This window comes from Corvus moneduloides, chromosome 2, assembly GCF_009650955.1.
Source record: "Corvus moneduloides isolate bCorMon1 chromosome 2, bCorMon1.pri, whole genome shotgun sequence".
NCBI lineage: Eukaryota > Metazoa > Chordata > Aves > Passeriformes > Corvidae > Corvus > Corvus moneduloides.
In genome coordinates, this window is record NC_045477.1 from 106,517,718 (window position 1) to 106,538,200 (window position 20,483).

Below are 20,483 nucleotides of genomic sequence, written 5' to 3' on the forward strand. Positions count from 1 at the left end.
AAGATAAAAGTTTCTCTGTTCTGGGCTATTCCATGAAGTATAATCTGTGCATCCAATACTGACCTTCTCATGATGGGGTTCACATGGCAGTAGACCATGCAGGAGTACTTTTCTTTACAAAATATGGAAAAGTGAGTTCCACAACCTGAAGGTTGACACAAAAATAAACTCTGCTTGTGAAGGCCCACAGTCTATAATTCCAGTGTAAGGACTAACAGCTACTGACTGGAATGCAATATTACTTTGGATATGTGAATGGCTCTTGCCTGGAATGGCCATATTTTTTTCTTTCTGACACTGTATTAATTAAATTGTATGGAAGTCTGCACCCGGACGTGAAGATCAAGTTGCTGTATGTGTATAAATTAATAGGAATAAACAAAACGGAGAAAAACACAACTATTGTATTCCTGCTTTGAAGAGAATGACTGCTTTTTCCAGAATCATTATGGATATCTGTAATAGCTGTTATATTTTGTGTTTTCTTAAAATGAAATCCTACTTTTCATTGCTGAAATAGATAAGCTTAAGATGGTGCCTTCCCTAAGAACACTGGAAAAATACCATGATGAAATGTAGCATACCAAAGAAAGAAATGATTGAATTTCTCAATTTAGACTTATAAATAGTTTAAAGGAAGGTTAATATTATGGTACTTCCTCTCTTGAAGGGAGGATGAAAGTTATAGTTATAATTTCCTAATGAAATAAGATTACAAAACACATTTGGCTGTTTTTTTCAAAACTTTCACAGGTGTCATGGCTCATCAGTTGTTAAATGCACAATACTGCCATCTTCTGTATCCAAGAAACAGCAAATTATGTGTTATTTTACATGTATGTTCTGCACAAGAACAGTGAAAGTACTACTGATGACAACTCCTTCATTTTAAAAGAGAGTCTAGGATCTGGCACATGGTTAAGTAACAGCAGAGAGGTCACGGTCTGAATATTCATTGGTCAAGTGGCAAATGTAACTGCTGACTGTAGCAGTCACATGCTCGCTTTGAATAACTTCACTGAGCTTCAACCTAAGAGGATACTCATTATGCTGTTAACGAACAGCACAGTCAATTAGTCGGATTTTGATGGAGCCTGCTGTGGTGTGCTTCACCGTCAGCAGCTCTGGCTGTTTATGCAGCGTAGTACCTCTAGGATACAGGAAATAAGCTCACACATTGTGGTTTAGGAGAATAATTTAGACCTTAATCAACAATGTACATTATTAATAACTATGCAAAACATGCCCAAATGAAAGCTACAAATACACTGCCTCCGAAGGCTGCAATCTAGCACTCGTGTCGCAGAGGAATTGATTACTGACAACTTGCGTATTTCCATCCATCATACCATGAGGGTCTGTGTGGAGTAGTTTCCTGCCATGAAATGCGTTTATAATCAGGTCAGGTACTATGCCTCAGAGACGATGATGGGAATACATCAGCAGTGTGAGCTAAATTGATCTATGTACCACTCCGGTGTGTTGCTGCTACTGCTGCTGCTGCACTGGAACTGTGACTTCCCTCAACTCTGAGAGGCTGTGGGCCAGGGCAGCCATGCTCACAGCAGCCAAGGGACACACTAATAGCTCACCTCATGGCAGGCACCGAAACCCCCGTTCCCACACACAATTCCCAACACAACCAAGACAGCTCCCAGAGCACAGGCTGTGGGCAGCCAGTCACTGCCCGGAGCATCACTCAGGCACTGCCATGAGCAGCAACACCCCAGGCGAGCTGAGACTGCACAGGCACCCAGTTACCCAGCAGGGCTGAGGACATTACACAGAATCACGAAAGGCCGAGGGAACTGGGCCTGTTCACCCCTGAGAAGAGACAACTGAGAGACCTCATCAACACATTCGAATATCAAAAGCGGGGTGCCAGAGGATGGATCCAGGGGTGGACCATATTCAGGGGGTGCCGAGCAACAGGACAAGAGGCAATGGGCAGAAACTGATGCAAAGAAGTTCCACTTGAACATGAGGAAGAACTTCTTTACTGTGCGTGACCGAGCACTGGAACAGATTGCCCAGACAGGGTGTGGAGTCTCCCTCACTGGAGATATTCAGGAACCGTCTGGACACAGCCCTGTGCCCTCTGATGGCCCTGCCTGAGCACGGAGGTTGGAGCAGATGATCCACTGTGGTTCCTTCCAACCTGGCCAATTCTGCGATTCTGTGACAAAAGAGCGTTCAGTGCACTCCCTCGCTTTTGGTCTTTGAGAGAGTTCGGTAAATGGGACTCCCCAGTGCCGCCTTTCCGTGCCCTCGGTGCCTCGGCAGCGCTCCGGACGGAGCGGCCACACGAGCCCCCCCCCCGCCACGCGAACGCGGCGCGCGCCCGGCCCGCGCGCGGCTGCCGGAACCGATTGCGCGCCCTTCCGCCGCGGGGTCACGTGACGTCCCGTCGGCACCGCAAGATGGCGGCGCCCATGTTGGTGCCCGAGCCCCCCCTGGGGAAGCCGAGGTGAGGCCGCGGCCGGGCCGGGGCCGGGACCCCCCGGGGCAAGGGGAAGGGCCCGCGGGTCCCTGCGGAGAGTCGCCGCCTCGTCCTGGCTGGGACCGCCCGAGCGCACGGCGGCCGCGGCTGAGGCCGCCCCGTGGCCCGGCCCGGCAGTGGCGCAGCTCCGCGCGGCCGGGGCCCGGTGGGGCGAGGGGAGCCGGGCTCGGAGATTCGCGGGACGGGAGCGCGGCCGCCCTGGGGGCGGCGAACGGGCCCGGAGGCAGTGGAGCCGCGGGCGGGGGGCGCTGCCGGTCCCGCCCCCGGCCGGAACCGGGGGAGCGGGGCCGCTGTGCTTGCCCGCCCGAGCTGTGGAGGGGCGGTGCAGCGTCCCGAGCCCGGGAAGGCGGCGGCCGTGGGTGGTGCGGGGAGCGGCGGAGGCCGCGGCGCGGAGCGGCATGTGCGTGCCCGGGCTGAGCCCCGTCCAGCCCCGGCGCGGAGGCTGTGGGCCAGGGCAGCCACGCTCACAGCGGCGTTCCCCGGTCGGGGTGTCCAGGTGTTTGCCAAGGCCTCGCTGCGGTGTCGTGCGGCTGGAGGGAGAGGCGAACCCCGGCACTGCAGCGGCTTGGGCTACGCTGCTCCTCCTCGCGTGCTAGCCTGAGAGTAAGGGGAGTTCCTCCGTCCTTTCCTTGGGTGTCAAGAAAGGGAAGTTCCCAGGGAACTGGAAAGGAGGTTATCGCTTGTCAGCGCCAGGCACCTGCTGAGGGATGCGATCCGTTTCAGGCAGGGACACGAGGTGAGAAGCAGCCGGGCTGGCCGGGTCAGAGGCGGAGGGCACAGGTGGGGACATTGGTTTGTGCGGGCAGGCGCTGCTGCCAGAACACGCACCGTGGTGTCACCTGGGCACGCAGAGGTGTGCAGGTGGTGAGGATGTGAGCAATCCTGAACAGGATTGGAGATGTGGGTGAAGTTCTGAGTTACGCTTGTGGAATCTTTAAAATTACACGCTCCAAAAGGGGAAGGTTTTGATCTCCCGTCAGCATTTGGTGTGGCACAAATAGCAAGAGCTGAAGATCGTCCCTCCCTATTTATCCATTATGAACTGGCTAGGAATAGGAAAAATAGAATGAAACTTGAAAGAAAAGAGCCTGATGTGAAAAGGCTTTTAGACATTAGAGGCATTTTAACCATAGTGAAAACATGGTGCTGCTTGTAGGCAGCTCTTCAAAGCTGTCAGACAAGCAAGGAAGAGTCTGGCCAAGCTTCTGTAGCAGAAGAGCAGAGCTGAGCATTGTCTGTGGGGGCTGTGGAGTGTATTTTGTTAGCTGTGCATTGGGACTGCTGCCTGTGGAGAATATCAAAGGAGAAGAGAAAGGACTTGAAATTTCATGTCCTGTAAATAAAAGACTAGAATGTGCTGAAAGGTGTGCCAAAATTGTAGGGTAGGAGATCTCCAAGCTTTTCTCCCTGATCTTATCTAGTGACCAAGTTTTAGAAGCTGAGTGAGATTTCATGGAGTTGGTGATGATGTCAAATACTGCACAACTTAAATAGGATTAGACCCCATGTGCGGTGTCTTCTTGCTGCTGCCCACATGCAAGTCTTAACAGCACAGCCACAGATTTACAGATGTCCTTGTCACGTCAGATGCTGCCGTGGAGTTACTGTTTCATATAAGTGCCTGTTAATTGTGCAGTTTGTGGGATTTTTCTATTGCTGAAGGAAATTAAGTGCACATATGACAGTAAAAATTATTTGTTTGGCTGTTTTAACATAAGGAATGTTCTCTCATCTTCAGCCATCAAAAGTACAGAGCTATTCTAAAGAAGGAGAAGAGGAAAAAAAAGCGGCAGGCACTTGCCAAACTAAGGGACTCAGGTAACTGAATTTGGTACTGTCAGTGGAACTAGAAGTGATTGGGGGTTTTTTGTTTCTTTAAAAGATATCACTTTGTGTATCTTTGTTGGCTGTAGCATCATGTAGATGTTATGTAGATGCATTGAACTTCTCATGCGTTTTTTCTCAGAAGCTGCAGAAAAAGATGAATCTGTGTCAGAGGAGGAAGAGGAGGAAGTGGAAGAAGAGGAGGAAGAAGAGGAAGAAAAAAAACTTGAGGCAGAAAGGTGAGAAATCTAGAAAATGCCATATATGCAGTAAACACTTGTAATCAATTCCATTTTGGTACTTTGAAAAGTTTGAATATATTCCATGAAACACAATCTTTATTGAGTATGTCAGGCTACACCGTCCTTTTCTCTAAAGCCTGAATGATTCCTATGGAATTTTCTCCTTTAAAGAAGATTAGATAAGTTGCAGTTATTACTATAGTAACAAAGTTGAGTTGTATTTATGACAGTTGCATCAGTTATGGGTAGTCATTAAGTGGGTGGTCTAAGTGGTGTCTGGTTTCTTTGGTAGACAAAAACTACATGAGCAGTGGTTGCTGAGAGAAGAAAAGGCCCAAGAAGAGTTCAAGCTAAAGAAAGAAAAAGAAGAGGCTGCAAGAAAGCGTCAAGAAGAAGAAGAGGTATAAAGATATAAAAACTTAGAGTTGGGCTTGGCAACAAGGTAGACTTAGTATACTACCTTTTATTATTTTGTGATGGACTCACTTTTCTTGATGCTGTTGTGTTTGGAAGCATAGGCTCTACTGTCTTTTGTATAGAAAAGCACAATGGAAAAGAAAAGAAAACAACTCCTAAAATGGTTTTTGTCAGAGATTTAGTTGCTTCTGACTGGATGAAAACTTAATGGTCAAGGAGTTGTAATGCAACATGGTAGTTTTGACTTTGACTGATTGTAAAACCTTGTTCCTTAATTTTTTTTTATTACAAAGAGGAAGATCAAAGAAGAATGGGAAGAGCAGCAAAGAAAAGAGAGAGAAGTGGCACAGCAGAAGCAACAGGAGAAGAAAGAGAGAGAGGTGATTCCTGGTGGTGGGAGGATATACATATTATATATCCTGTGACATGATCAGATGCAACAGTTATGCATGTTGAAGAGGGATTTTGTTATAATTAGCAAATGCATTAGTTAACCCATTCTGTCTAAGTTACTAAACTATTGTTCAGTGTTAAAGAGCATCCAGGGGGTCCAGATACCCTGAAGTAACTCTTGGTAATGCATCTGGTTGTTCACAGTATGTAATTGTTTACATCAGGTAAATATGAAGGCACTGTGCCAATGCAGGTTCTGATAAGTGCACTTTCTGCATCATGTGTTAAAGATAATCCTTCCTTAATGTCCCAGTTGAACACAGTCAGTGCTGAAGAAAATGCTCAAAGAGGATATGGAATATGGAAGTACATTGCTGCTGTTCCTTAACACAGTTCTTAATCAAAAGATGTGTTACAGCTCTTCTTTACCTGACTCATCCAACAGGACGTATCTTTTTTTCAGAGCTCCTTGGGTGGAATAAAAAATGATATTGAAGATATAAGTCATTGATAACATTTCTGTTAACAATACATTATTCTTAAACTTAATATTCTAAGTTTTAGAAGTTCAGTGACCTGGATATAAGATGTCCTGTACAGTAATGCAGTGTGAGGACTGGTCTTATTGCCACTGAAGAGTGACTGCAGCTTTCTAGGATCTGGTCATTTTAGATTCTCCACAATCACAAAGTTTCCAGTCATTTCACTGGGAGGTGTGTTGTGGCTGTGTCTGGTAGCCATGGCAGGAGAAGAGCCATGAGCAGACAGTTCTGTCTCTCTGCAGTTAATAGTTGGTTGTGCCACTGATTATGTAACAGTTGAATAAGAGGTGCCAAAGAACAGCAGTTGTTGTATTTTCTGTCTTACTCCCTCAGGTACTGAGTGTCCGTTTCTCTTTTTGCAGAGTAGGGAGAGAAAATGATGCTTGTGTCCTTTATTTAGGGTTGAGATATAGTTTGAAGAGAGTTGAACCATGATAACAGCAAGATTTTATTCCTCCCCTCTGTCCACGTGTCTGGGTTTGCCAAGCCTTCAGTGGGATAACTTGTGTCCCTGAACTAGATGGACGCAGCTTTCTTTTTTGCTTGGTTGTTGGATTCTTTGCTTTTTGTTTTTCTGGGTTATTATTTACTGGGATAGTGAGTTGTTGGCTCATAGAGGGCATTGACAGGCACCCAGAGGGAAACTGATACCCAGCTAAGAGTGGAGTCACCCATTTTAGCAGCAGAAAGTTAATTGGTTTTGCCTGTGTCTTGAAACAGCAGTTTATTCAAATTGTAACAGTGATAAAAAAACTAATTTTCCTCCCTAAAATGAAGAAATAGGTTTTCTGGTTTGATGGATGGTGGTGGTTTGAGGCTTTTTTGGAGAGGGTGAAGGAGTGGTTTTGGCTTTGGATTTTTGTTTGTGTGGTTTGGGGAGTTTGTTTGTTCTGTTTCATTTTTCTTTATTAGGGTGGATAATATCTGACATCCTTGGTGATCAGTACCAGATGCTGTCTGAGTCCTCATCTTGAATTACATTTTTAATTTTTATTTCCTCTTTTTTAATTTAATTAATTCTCTTTCAAATTAAATCGGTCCTAGCATATTTTCTTGTATTGATTATGTTTAAATGTCTTTTTCCTAGGAATTTCATAGAACAATTTGTTAGAAGTAGTGTCCAGCCAGTTTTGGAGAGTGATACTGTTTTACTCAGCCCGCTTAGGAAGAGGAAGGGAAAGAATATCCTCATTGCTTTCCTGTATTTGGAGAGCTAGATGTGGTTAACTTATGATGTTTAAGTTTCTTAAGAGTTGCATCTCTTGTTTCAACAGAGGCTCACTAAGCATTGTGTTTTTCTGTGTGTTCCATAAAATGTGTAAGTTAAAACATTTAGTGCAACTAAACCATTATGGACTTAACTGTAACCAGGCTGTGTACTAGAGCAGGAGACAGATTTAAGCATCGATAGTTCAATGATAGTTTTAAAAAAGAAAATTAAACTTTGACATTGTCTATCATTTAGTTTGGAAAATAATCTACATGAGGGTCTTGTCTGATGTATCCTTTAACAGCTTTGTAGTACATGAATTGCTACAGAGCCAAAGTAAATCTCTTGTTTTTAAAGCAAACTCCATCACACTTTCATTATACATAATCACTGAGCATTGTAAATTAGGTTCTTAACGAAAGAAACCAGATGTTTTGCGTGTCCTCAGGGTTTTCACTAGTCCTGTGTTTGCACCATTTATAGGCAGCTGTGCAGAGGATGCTGGATCAAGCTGAAAGCCAGGTATGCTCAGAGACTTTTTGAAAAAAGAACTGAAAAGTGATTTAATTTCCATCCGGTGTTTGCCTTCTAGCATGTTGTCCATCTGCTCTCGAAAACCTAAAGGCCTGAATAAATTTAATATATAGTGGCTTGCATGAGCTGTAAACAATTATTTACTGGGTGGAACATAATTAAGCATATTTCTGGCTGGTTGGTGGCAGTGCAGTTGTGCATGCTGATGACTGTTCAGGAGGTCTGAGTCAAAATGAACCTGGAAATACTGCTGGGTGCTATTAAAAAACACTATGCATGATGGTTTATTTGTGAATTGTAATTCTAAATAAATCTGTCAGTCCTGGGTGGCCAGATAAACTTGTCTTTTTAAGCAGATGTCAGGCTGTAAATAAGAGGATTCAGTGGTAGAGGAGGGCACAGATCTTTAAGGAAAAGATAAAAAGGTGGGGGAGGGAGAAGCTTAACTGCTTGGATGTCTGGAAGAGCATGGATCTCAAGCTGGCAGTGTGTAGCAAAAAAACCTGCAGTTTTCATTTGAATCTTAGAAATTGCCTTAAAGAATAATATGGCTTTTATCCCTGTCATGTGGTTAAACTTGTGAAGATTCTTGCTCTGTTTAAACCACTGCATGAATCTGAAAAAATGTTTTAACTTAGTTATCCATTGTTTATTGACTGCCATAGCTACATTGGAGTTACATTTGGTTCCAAATCATGTTTAAACAGTTCTTTAGGGAATCTGTTTCATAAGATGGGTAGGAAAGTGCTCTGAACTGCTGCCTGCCCAGAGCTCAAGATGCATTAGCAGTCATGTCTGTGAAGGAATAGTCAGAAATGTGGTATGTTAGAGACTGCATTAGAGTATCAGTTCAGGGTTCAGTTACTGCTGATATAACAGGGCTGTTCTGGTGATAGAAAATTATGGCTGCAAGTCATGAACAGAACTGGTAGCTAGGTCAAATGCTGCTTGTGAATAAAAAGAGTTCTCAGTTGATTTAAAATGAGAACTTAGGCCAGTCAGCTTTACAGATTATTTGGTTAGAATGAAAATTCCCTTTTTTAAATATGTGTCTGGGTTGTAGTCATTCAAGGCTTGCAACTTGGTAAAGCCATTTTGAATTATAGAAATCTTAATGATCCAAGATGATCAGTGTGGACACTTTTACTTCCAGTTTTAACTATGAATTTAATTTTTTTAAGTTCTGGCCTTTAGCAGGTTACTTTTATTTTAGCCTTTTCTATATGCAGTTATATACTTAACAGTGATGATGCTGAGCTTTGGGCTGTTGCAGAGAAAAATAAGTAAATAGTTGTAGCTTTCTCTCTGCCAGGTTATGGTGGTTTTGGCTGGGGTAGAGTTAATTTTTTTCATGGTGGCTAGTATGGGGCTTCGTTTTGGATTTACACTCAAAATAGGGTTGAGAATGTGGAGATGTTTTTGTTATGGCTGAGCAGGGCTTACACAGAGCCAAGGCCTTTTCTGCTTCTCATACTGCCACGCTGGTGAAGAGGCAGAGGGTGCATGGTAGGTTGGGAGGAGATACAGCCAGGACAGGTGACCCCAACTGACCAAAGGGATATTCCAGACCATTGATATCATGCTCAGTATATAAAGGGGGGAGAAGAAGGAGGAAGGGGGGGGGAACATTTGGAGTGATTGAGTTTGTCTTCCCAAGTCACTGTTACACATGGTGGAGCCCTGCCGTCCTGGAGATGGCTGAACACCTGCCTGCCCGTGGGACACAGTGAATGAATTCCTGGGTTTGCTTTGCTTGTGGGCCTGGCTTTTGCTTTCCCTGTTAAATTGTCTTTATCCCAACCCACGAGTTTTCTTTTACCCTTCCATTGTCTCCCTGATCCCACTGGTGGGGCTGTGAACAAGTGGCTGCACGGGGCTTGGCTGCTGGCTGGGATTAAACCACCATACAGGTGTACAAGGCAGAAAAACAATGCTTTAATTAGGTTCAGCCTGCTTTGTAGAAACACAGTGCTCACAACTGCATGTGAATTTAGTTAGTTTTATTTCTTTACTTGTCTCTAACTTCTGTGTACTTTAATGTTTCTTCCACAGCTGGAGAATGGTGTGAGTTGGCACAACCCAGAGCCCCCAGAGAATCTGGGAACAGAGAAGGACAGAGCGAACTGCCCATTCTATATTAAAACAGGTTCCTGCCGATTTGGAGACAGGTAATCCATTGAATATATACCAGGATAGAAGTGTGTTAGGGAGATGAAAGGGAGGAAACTTAATTAGGTCATAAGCAAACGGAGGAAAAATTGCCACATAAAATACTTCCGTGGATGTGGATGTGGATTGAGAGCAGAGCATTGCCTGGCTGGAATTGAGCTGTTTATTGTTATGGCATGTTATTGATGGTGCATTCTGGCTGTGTTCTGGTTACACTGGTCAGAATGAGTTTTCCTTAGCTTAAACGCCTGCCAGAATGTATACGGTCTGTTATTAGTACAGGTTTGATATGTCATATGTTAGATTTTTTTTATTTTCTAATTTGCATCTGTTCGAATCCCAAATGGACTAAAGTAAATTAAGGTAAATCTGCACAGTTGGGAAAGTTGTCACGTAGCTTCCAGAGTTCTCACTATTTAAATGTGCAATACATTCATTCATGATTCTGGTACGCTGACAGGATGCCCTATTTCAGGAGGGAAGTGTAGTAAAAGGCAAGAACAGAGAAGCTCGTCAGGATGATGGGAGATGAGCAACACCCCTGTAGAAGTGGCTGACAAGTCCAGATTCTGCTTTCAAAGAGGGAGATGGAGGAGGGCTGTGGTAGATGAACAGCAAACTCAGGAGTAGGGTGGGAGTGATTATTTGCAGTTTAGTTAGGTGTCTCTGAATGTTTACCAGCTTTGAAAAAGAAAGGACTTTCTCATATGAAACAAATGGCAAACGTGTTGCCAGAGGACGTAGAGGAAGCCAGAAGTATAAATGAGTTTGTGGAGTACATGTTCATCACCGACCAGAGACAATGATGACCCAAATGCAGCTTCTGGCTGGAAAATCCCTGATTTTTTTTGTGCTAAGGAGAAACAACAGCTTAGCAGAGAAGTACTCTGATATTTATTACATGAATCTTCAGCAAAAACTTCTGAGGTTATTTTACTAACTTATATCACTGAAACATGTGTGGTCCAGCTATTGTAGTTTTCTTTATCCTAGGAGTAGTTTGTTCCAGTGTGATGTATACTGTGGATAATTACAATTCAACTATATGGAAGCTTCAAGTTCACATCTTTTTTTCTATTCTTAAATATGTGTTGAATTCTATAATAAAAATTTCACCAGCTATGTCACTGTAGACAGCATTCTTTTTCAAATGTCTAGGTCTTTGTAATCTTCACAGTGTTTTTGTTTCAGTGGTCTTTAATGGAGATAGCCTCCACGGCTTATTTATGGATTGCATAAAATTCAGTTTTGCTTTGAACTTTGCATTTGAACTATGAATAACCCTTGGAAAATAAATACTGAGAAACATACTCTGCCCTTCTTCTTTTAACCCCTGTTGATCTCAGCTACCTCTCTTTCATCTTCTTTCTTTTTCCTCACATACCTGCTTCCTTCATAATCTGGTCATTGTAATGTCTAGTGCTGTCTGTGAGTTGAAGGACTGGTACAGCTAGGGTAGGACTGGAAGGATGGGTTGGAAGGAGTTGTGCAAAACTAAGAGCCAGTGTTATCAACAAATAACTGCTGAATCTTGTCTAAGTTCACTATGTCTTGAAGAAGCTAAAACCGGCTGAGTTTGCTACTACCAATTTCCCCAGTAATTCAAAACCTAACGTTTTGCAGTAATGTTGGATTCTTGAGTCATTCATTTTCCTTGGGGTTCCTTTTGTTCTGTCATGTGAATGTATCGTTTTATGTACAGACAATATTGGTTGGGTTTGTGTTCTATTGAAATTGAACAGCAAAAGGAGGCAGCTTCTAAAATGTAAAAAAATAATAAGCATCAAATTAATTGTCTTCTGGTTTAGTTTTGGGTTTGGAGATTGGATTTTTTTTTGTTGTTTGCTTTTTGAAGTCTAAGGTGTCAACCAGAAGGTGAGAGTCCACTTCTGACTGACTGGGTGCAGAAAAGCTTCCTAGCTGGAGTCTAGGTTGTAGTTGCCCATTTTGAGACCTGACCTCCCTGCAGTTTGTCTGTGCTGTCCAGTGACATAAAGAGACTACTAGTCTGGATGTTCTTCTGATCATGTCATGACAAGGAGAAATGCGTTGGAGAGTGTATGACCCCATTGCTTGGGGACATATTGCATGGGAATCATAAAGCACAGTGAAATAAACATGGAGAACATCTGTGTTCTTACTGAATCTAAAGGTGTGTAGGGGAGAACTGTATTTCAGCATGTTGGTAAGGTAGCCTGAATATGATGCATGGTGAGGGAGACCTAATACTTTTATGGCTGCCAAGAAGATGCAGATCAAGATAAGACTGACTTAGAAGAACCTTTGTAATTGTTTCATGTGGTTTCTTGGTTTTTTTTGTTAGAAGTGGAAAAATACCAGTCTTGTACTCATCCAGATGCAGGTCTAAATGTGCCATTCTTCCCTCACTCCTGCTTTCCATCCCTATATGATGAAAACAACTTCAGTAAAAGTTGTTCAGTTTGCAAAAAGAAGAGCAGGGACTTGCTTTAAAATCTCTTTATAGAAAGACTCCTGACAATCTTTTAAGCCCTTCAGAAAATGGGGACACATTAACCCTAGTAGCCTAAAAGAAATTACTTCAGTGCTCATTGTGACACTGATATTGATAGCTTTTGTAGTTGTGGTTTCTTAAGCAAGAACGTGTTTGTTAATGGCATTAAGAAAGCATTAAGGTTATGTACAAACTCACTCCAAAAGATTTGGTTTAGTAATTGTAATATCTTGATCTTCCACTAATGGATTTTCTTTTATAGTAACTGTAAGTGAAAATGGCAAATGTTTGAAGCTTTCACAAGTGTTTTTTCTGCTGAAAGTGCCAATCTTTCCACTTCTCTTTCTTCACTACACCTGTCCAGGTGTTCTCGCAAGCATAACTACCCCACATCTAGCAAGACACTGCTCGTGCGAGGGATGTTCATCACTTTTGGCATGGAGCAGTGCCGGAGAGACGACTATGACACAGATGCCAGTCTCGAGTACAGTGATGAGGAGACCTACCAGCAGTTCTTGGAGTTCTATGAGGACGTGCTCCCTGAATTTCAGAATGTGGGGAAGGTGGTTCAGTTCAAGGTATGCATCCAAGTATGGTTCATGAGCCTTAAGAGAAGTTCTGTCCAGCATGCCCCAGCCAAAGCCTGTGTACACTAGGGAACTATGCAGCCATCCTTACAGCAAACTGCATCTCTCATGTCACCTGTAAACTTGTCACTACTCTTACAGAGCACCATCTTACTCTGGGTGAATCTTCTCTCCCATTCCCCTGAACTGTTACAAAAGCTTGTGCTTCTATATTGCAAGTTATTCACACTGCTCAACAGTCCACTTATTCCATTGTTCTTTCTTTTCTTACCCTGTGCTAAGCCCCAGAGGGTCCACTAAGACTGTTAGACAATATAAATACATCTGAGCTACTGTATTTGGGCCTAAGGAATGAAATAGTGGGGTATGAAATGTATTTGGAGTGTACACCCAAACAATGTCATTTTAGGACTGGCTGAATAAAATAAAATCAGATTACAATGAACTGAAAAGATAGCAGATATTTCAGTAGGATGAATTACAGAAAGGTAAGTTACATAAATCGTCTTGAGATTTGTCATCCATCGTTAGTTTGTGCATTTGGTTTGCTGAATGTTTTGTACTGATTTTTTTCCCATTTATATTATGATTTCTTATGGGGAAAAAGAGGGATCTGTAAATGGAGACCTCAGAGATGACAGATGTGTGTTGACAGTCCCATGTTGCCCCAAAATATGCAGCCTGGATGGTGCAATCTCCTTGTATCAGAATCTATTGCAGCATCCCTTTCTGTTTGCCATTGCTGAGTGTTTTCCTGAAGTCACCAGGAGGCACATAGTGCCTTTTCTCCTTTTGTGTTCGTCTACTGACAACTGCCTCAGGACTGAGATAGCATTAGCATTTCAAGCAAGATGAAAAGTAGAAAGAGTGAGTTTTCAATAGTTGCATTATGAGCTTCATAGGTAAGAAACCTTCACTTGTTTGGAGGAGTGGAGTATCCCCTCCGTATTTTGACTCATGGGATATTAGCAGGCTGTCCTCTACTAGAACACAGGATGCAGATTTCCTATGGAGCATGGCTTGAAAAGCCTTATCAGCAAAGTCAGGTCCTTGGCTTTGTAGTGGCATTCTGTGCAGCCGTGCTAAGCTGCACCTGCTTGGGTCCCTGTTAGTGTGGCATTTCGTGGCTTCTTAGACAATTGTGCAACAGCAAAGTGATTCTCATGGACATTTTAACTACATTAGAGATGCTACGGAATGACATGTTGGCTGCAGGGATCTTAACTGTGACTGAGCTGAGACTCTGTGACCGTTTAGAATCAGATTATACACACCTGTCTTTCAGCTGATTTCCAGTGTAGTCCAAGGTTTTGTTTTGGCTGTTTTTTCTGGGAAGCTGCTCCAGAATCTGGAAGATCCTGATAAAACACTACCCTAGAAGACTAGGGTTCTTCTCCTACCCAGAAATGGCTATGGCAAAATCATTCTCACTTGTTCTTGTCTTGACATTGTTTATCTCAAATAGTTTGACTCCTTACCCTGTAATACTTAATTGTACAACTGCTTGTTATTGTGGCTGAAGCCCTTTCCTGATCCAGCATACAAAGAGGTATTCCCTGAGGGTCAGCCAGGGTTCAGGGATGAAAGGAGCCACTAATCTAGTTTGCTGCGAATATTGGACAAGGCCTGCAGGCAACAGAGGCTGGAATTGCAGTTCTGCCCCGGAGAACTGGGTTCCACCTGCTTGGACCTGCCCATCTCAGAATCTTTTGTAACAAGCAGCAAGCTTTTTCAAAGGTAATGTTTATATTTTTGAGAGCTTTAGATATACTTTGAATGCTAAATCATTACAAAAAAAGGTTTTTCAGAACTGTACAGTGAAGGATGGTGTCTTCAGCTTTTCGAACCCAGTTCACGGGATGCTGTGAAGATACACTCCTCTAGAGTCGCTTACTGTAATGAATCCCTCATTTCCACTTGAGGATACTACTAACTGTTGTCAGAGCAGGATTTGGATGTTGCATAGTAGGGTTGGCCCAGACAAGTGCAAGACAATGGAGTACAAGCTGTCTTGTGGACTAAGTGAAGCCAAGGTCCCAGATTTAATCAAAGCATAGTGCTGGAAACAGTCAAACGTAAGCCAGAAAGGCTTTTTTTCTGGGGTTTTTTTTTTGTTTTTTTGTTTTTTGGTTAACACTGTATTCAGAAGAAAATCATCTCTAAATTGATATGGATGAACTGTCATAAATGAGAATTGCCCATCTCAGAATGTGTGAGCTGCTGTACAGCATAAATCTTCCACTGCCCTAACTTCCTGTTTCCATCCCCTCAGGTCAGTTGCAACTATGAACCTCACCTGCGAGGAAATGTGTACGTCCAGTACCAGTCGTAAGTACTCGCAGTCTTACCAAGCGTTAGAACTGAACTCCAGAGCTGAGTCATGAATGAGAAGTGTTTGTACTGTCCATCCACTTCATTCTCATAGTGTAATGGGAGCTCAAAATTGGTGTCTGAAATAACTGTGTGATGGTAATGCTGTCTGTTGTTTTTACTTTTTAAAGGGAGAAGGACTGTCAGGCAGCTCTGGCTCTGTTCAGTGGACGATGGTATGCAGGCAGACAGCTTCACTGTGAATTCTGTCCTGTGACGAGGTGGAAAACTGCCATATGTGGTGAGTCTTGGAAAAGAGAATATGTGTTATTGAAAGAGTACTCACTCATGGAAGTGAAAAAGAGGGATTAGTCTGTAGCTTTCAGATCTGCCTAATGTTGTATTCATTTCTGTTTGGAAGACAAAAGTGCTAACTTGCTTGTGTAGATCCAGGAAAGAAAGGGAGTACTACACCATGTCATGTAAGTGTCTGAATTGTTCTAGTGGATTTACCATGGTCTAGAAATGAAGGTTTGGATTATAACTTTAGAAATAATAATCTTAGGGTGAAACTACAGGAAGTGCTAATTTATCTGTTGAGAAGCAACAGCAGTTTCTGGACTATCAACGGTTCTTAGCAGTAACTATAATATTTGACTTACCTAGATTTACCTTCTTACATTAAGGTATGAAAAATGAAGTTTGTTCTAAACTAAAACCAAATCTTCATAGCTGTTAAAAAGCTAATTCCAAGAAAAGTACACAGTGAAAATTAATCCTGTGTGAATTAAATTGATAGGTGGTCAGATGCATGTTCTTCTGTTTGGAGAAGCAAAAATTCCGATAATTAAGTTTCTTCCAGTAGGTACATAATGAAGAAAGAGATTTAACAGGTCTGGTTCATAAAAAAGCAAACCCTAATCTGTTGCAGGCTTATTTGAAAGGCAGAAGTGTCCGAGAGGGAAACACTGCAACTTTCTTCATGTATTCAAAAATCCAAACAATGAGTTTTGGGAGGCCAATAGAGACATACGTATTTCTCCTGAACGGACTCATCAGTTGTCTAAAAACTCTGAGAGGAGAAACAGATCGAGCCATCGTGACGACTATTACAGCCGGTCCAGGAGAAGGGGCAGCCCCAGCCCCGACCATTCCTACCGGAGAAACGGAGAGTCTGAGAGAAAAAAGAATCGCCGCAAAAACAAGAGGCGGCGCCGGTCGGGGAGGTCGAGAAGTCGAGAAAGGAGGAGGTCTCACAGCAGGGGCAGGAAGAGGAGAGGCCGCAGTCGCAGCAGGAGTCACAGTCGGACACGCAGCAGGAGCAGAAGCAGGAGTTCCTCTCGATCCAGGAGCAGGGGTAAAAAGAGATCAAGCAGCAGAGGAAAAAATAGTGAAACTCCCAAAACAAAGTGAGAATTATTTTCAGAAATCACTAATTGATAAAAATAGAGCTGACAAAGAAATCTTTCCAATAGGGCACCAGATATATTTGAATTTCAAATAAAGTGTTCTTGCACATTAAAATGTTTCTTCCTAATAAAGGAACATAGTTTACTGTGTGCGAAGCTTGAGAAAATTAAAAGTTTTACGTCCTATAGAAGGTGTGAATGTCAAGTACTCTAGCTCCTCTGTCCCTCTGAACTGCTGCAACACCTGGATGCACACTGAGTACAAATAGAGAAGTGAAGCCTCTTTGGTATATGCTTATTTCTGTTATGTGTGTGTTAAGTGTTTACTGTCCCTGTAAGGAGTTAGTACAGATCAGCCAGTGTGCAGTAAATTCACACCCCAGCACACTGCAGATCCAGGTCTGTGTAGATGACTGCCATTTGTATTTTTCATCTGTTTATGGGAAATCTCTTTCTAGACAAAGAAAATCTAATCGTTTTATGAGTTGGAGAAAAGGGATCTCAAAGACATCACTGTTTGATGGTACAATACTTGGCCAGTAGGAGCTTTTTGGTCATGAGTGTTGGATTTTTCTCTGCCCTCACTGAGCTGCTGAGCTGATTGTAGGGATTGCAGTAGACTAAAACCAAGTAGCAAGTACACAGAGAAACAAGCAGTTTATTCAGTACCTTAATCCCCAAATAAGAGTGGAGACCACGGAACTGTAATCCTCGAGTGAGGTTAGAAATACTTTGCATACCTCTTGGTTGCACACCATTTTTAGGTGAAAACAACCTGCCTAACCTGTGCTGGAGGGGTGGAAAGTGTCCATGTGGGAACCAAAGATGTGATTGTGAAGGCTCAATCAAGATGGCTGCAGAGTGGCTGAAGAAACTGAAGGGTTTATACATGAAAGAATACTTTTATGTTTTTGGGAGAGGAGGACTTGACTTAGAGCCTTTTAAAGTTTATTTTACGAACAGTTTAAGGCACTTTACTGCCTTGCTTTCCTACAGCCAAGGTGAAGAGTAGGGTACATAAAAATGAAATTACTGGGACAAAACCCTTTTGAAATGACAGCTATATTAGCAAAGTACCTGCAGTTAGATAAATCCTTACCAGTATTTTTTCACTTTTATTTAAAAGATTTGTGCTGCTAGATGTACTGTATTTCACATGGCTTATCTTCAGGTTTTTAACTTGGGCACCTCAGTGTCCTCAGACACTTGGAGAGAGTTTGTGGCACTGAAGGTGCAAGTGCCCTAATGGTCTGTAGAGATAACTCCCTTTAGCCTCTCCAAAGAACTGGGCTCCTGCCTTTAGAGAATCAATCAGACCCCATGTTAGAAGCCTAAAGTAGGCATGAAGTGCTCCCAAATAGGAATTCATTACAACTCCCAACACTGTAACATAAACTCCCTTAGAAAATCTGGGTATCTGACTTTTACCAGTAGCATTCCTCACAGCAAGAATGTTTTTCCCCAGGATAGTTAAGATTGAGTGAACATTGCTTCTGGATATTATATATATATTTTTTTGCTTTTCTAAATGCATACTGCACCTAGCATGCTGATTATACATTTTTCCTTCTTTCTTCATGTGTAACTTGTCCAATATGGAGTAATCCAACAAAAGTGATGTTCAGTTCAAACCCGACTTTCACTATATATTGTCATAACTGTAGGCAGAGCTGTAGCTTAGTTAATTTGATTAAATGTTTTAGTTATTAACAGATGTAGGAGTTGCAATTTAATAGCGTAACTTTTGAAATAATAACTTTTTTGAAAGGCATATTTCAAAGGATAGACAGCACTAAGTTTTTGATTCCATTTGAGAAATTTGTGACCGCCAGTTTCTTACAATGTACCTTTTCTCACTACACCTTAGCAACCAATTTTCCCTAAAGTTTCTTTTTTTTTTCATAGATGCTCAGTTATATCTCGCTGGGTCACTGGCACAGCATGTAGCAAACTGTGGTTCAGTTCGCCACCAGCAGGCTGGTAACATCTTCCATTCCCTGGGGCTGCCCTGCTTCCCACAGCTGTGGTGTGAGAGCTGACTTGTGCCCGTGCAGGTGCTGTGCATCCCGCGTCACAGGGCCGGACGGCACGGAGCATTATCCCAGCAAAATCGGCTGTCACGAAAAGTGCTGGAGGAGGTGGTGGGAACCTGTGACCAGTCAGGTGAAATATGCAAACCAGGCCTCCGTGGGATTACAAACTAAGTGCCCAGTAACACCGATGTGAGAATGGGTAATTAGGCTCCTTGTCCCCACAGTTTTGTAACAGGATCTGGGAAGCCGAGTGGCTGTATTAAAAAAACAAACAAAAAAAAAAAAAATCAAAAAACCAAACTTGCTCAGAAATGCATGTAAAAATTAAAATATACTTTATTTCTGCTACTACAATGGCTGAAGCTTCAGCTTGTTTTTCTTGAGGTCTGGACCCAAACGTGCTGGCTGTATCTGTGCAGTGTAGGACTGGTAGCTGTGATTGCCCTTCACTTTCACACACAGTTTATTACACAGAATTTGAGTGCTGTAGATCTGACATTTAGCTTGCATTTGTTAGCATGAAACCTGGGATTCTACCAGTTTCCTAACTTCGGAGTTTGTATTTTTCAGTATTCTCTGCTTCATAACCTTAAGTAGTGTTATATGCATGGTTTTGTGTTTCCTTATTATTATCTGAGTGAGCTATTTTATTCTGGAGAGACAAACAGCCTAGAAGTTTTTTAATGTAAAGATTAATTATTTTCTTTCTCAAAGGGAAGAAGCCCCAGAAGAACACAGAAAGCATTTAAATTTGTAAGGAATAGCCTGTTCCTATTGCGTGTTATTCCACATAGTCACAGAAAAGGACCTTGTAAAGTGAATTAATAGGGGCCAAGTTTTGTTTTGACTTTAATGACTACTTAAAAGCAGCAGCTTTCAAAATACTTTTTTTCAGTTGTGAATTCTGCAGGGATCACAAAGGTGCTTTGGAGTAATTCTGGCATTTACACAGAGGTTCAGGGTGGCAGTGCCAGAGCCTGCCAGATGCCCCATTTCAGTCACGGTGGGGAGCAGGTGCTGCTCCTGCCCTTCAGTGGAGGAGGAACTGCCCAGCCAGGCAGCAACACTACCTTGTTCAGCAGCACAAGGGGAATAGTGGCAGTGCAGTGGGAACCCCTGTAGGCATGGGCACTGCTGCTGCTCAGCAGAATTAAGGCATCAGGGAACTGGGCTTGCCCCCTTGCAGCAGAGTGCCTTCCCTCCAACTATAGCTGGTGGCCACTTCTGTGGGATTTCATTCCCTGTCTGCCTGTCCAGAGTAGCCAACCCCCACAAGGGGTGGAGGAGGGGTGGCACATGTCTGTGTGTTGAATGCAAGGCATTTCTTAGGGACACCCAACAAGGCCTTCCCTCTCTGCCCTAGCCCTTATCTACGGGGTACATTGTCCAAAATGCATCCCAAGTGACTCCTCTCCCAGTTTTATGCCCTGTGATGGCAGCATGGCTGTTTTGCATCCGGTTTTGTATTAGCACGTTCAGTCTATCGGAAACTGCCCTCAGGTTTACCAGTGACATTCCTGTGCACTAAATAACTTGGTTTTTTCTAAAGACATGCAAGAGCCTGCTAAAAGATGCTATTGCTTCCTGTCCTGGATCAGCACTTCTTACAAAACATGAAACATGGACGTCTATGGTAGTTAATAACCTAAAAGCTTCATTTACTTTCTTACATCATCCAAAGAGTGCAGCTCATTTTGCTTTCACTATAAGCTTGCAATTAAAATAAACCCCACTTATTCCACATATACTCCTGCTCAGCACTGATGTATCAGGTGAATTCAGTATCTATGGCTGAAAACCAAAACTGATGTGACACGGACAGGGAATACTTTGTCGAGCC

The 20,483-nt window shown here is 42.8% G+C and overlaps 1 protein-coding gene across 1 annotated transcript; it reads left to right on the forward strand.

Moving 5' to 3' along the window:
• Window positions 1–2,366: 2,366 nt before the first annotated feature.
• On the forward strand, window positions 2,367–19,358 carry ZRSR2 (zinc finger CCCH-type, RNA binding motif and serine/arginine rich 2). The gene is given in 12 exon segments (XM_032100711.1): window positions 2,367–2,467; window positions 4,239–4,318; window positions 4,467–4,563; window positions 4,859–4,970; window positions 4,973–5,092; window positions 5,277–5,363; window positions 7,612–7,650; window positions 9,715–9,830; window positions 12,669–12,882; window positions 15,164–15,219; window positions 15,393–15,502; window positions 16,133–19,358. Coding segments are annotated over 12 exon segments (1,560 nt in total). The 5' UTR covers window positions 2,367–2,420; the 3' UTR covers window positions 16,615–19,358.
• Window positions 19,359–20,483: the final 1,125 nt, after the last annotated feature.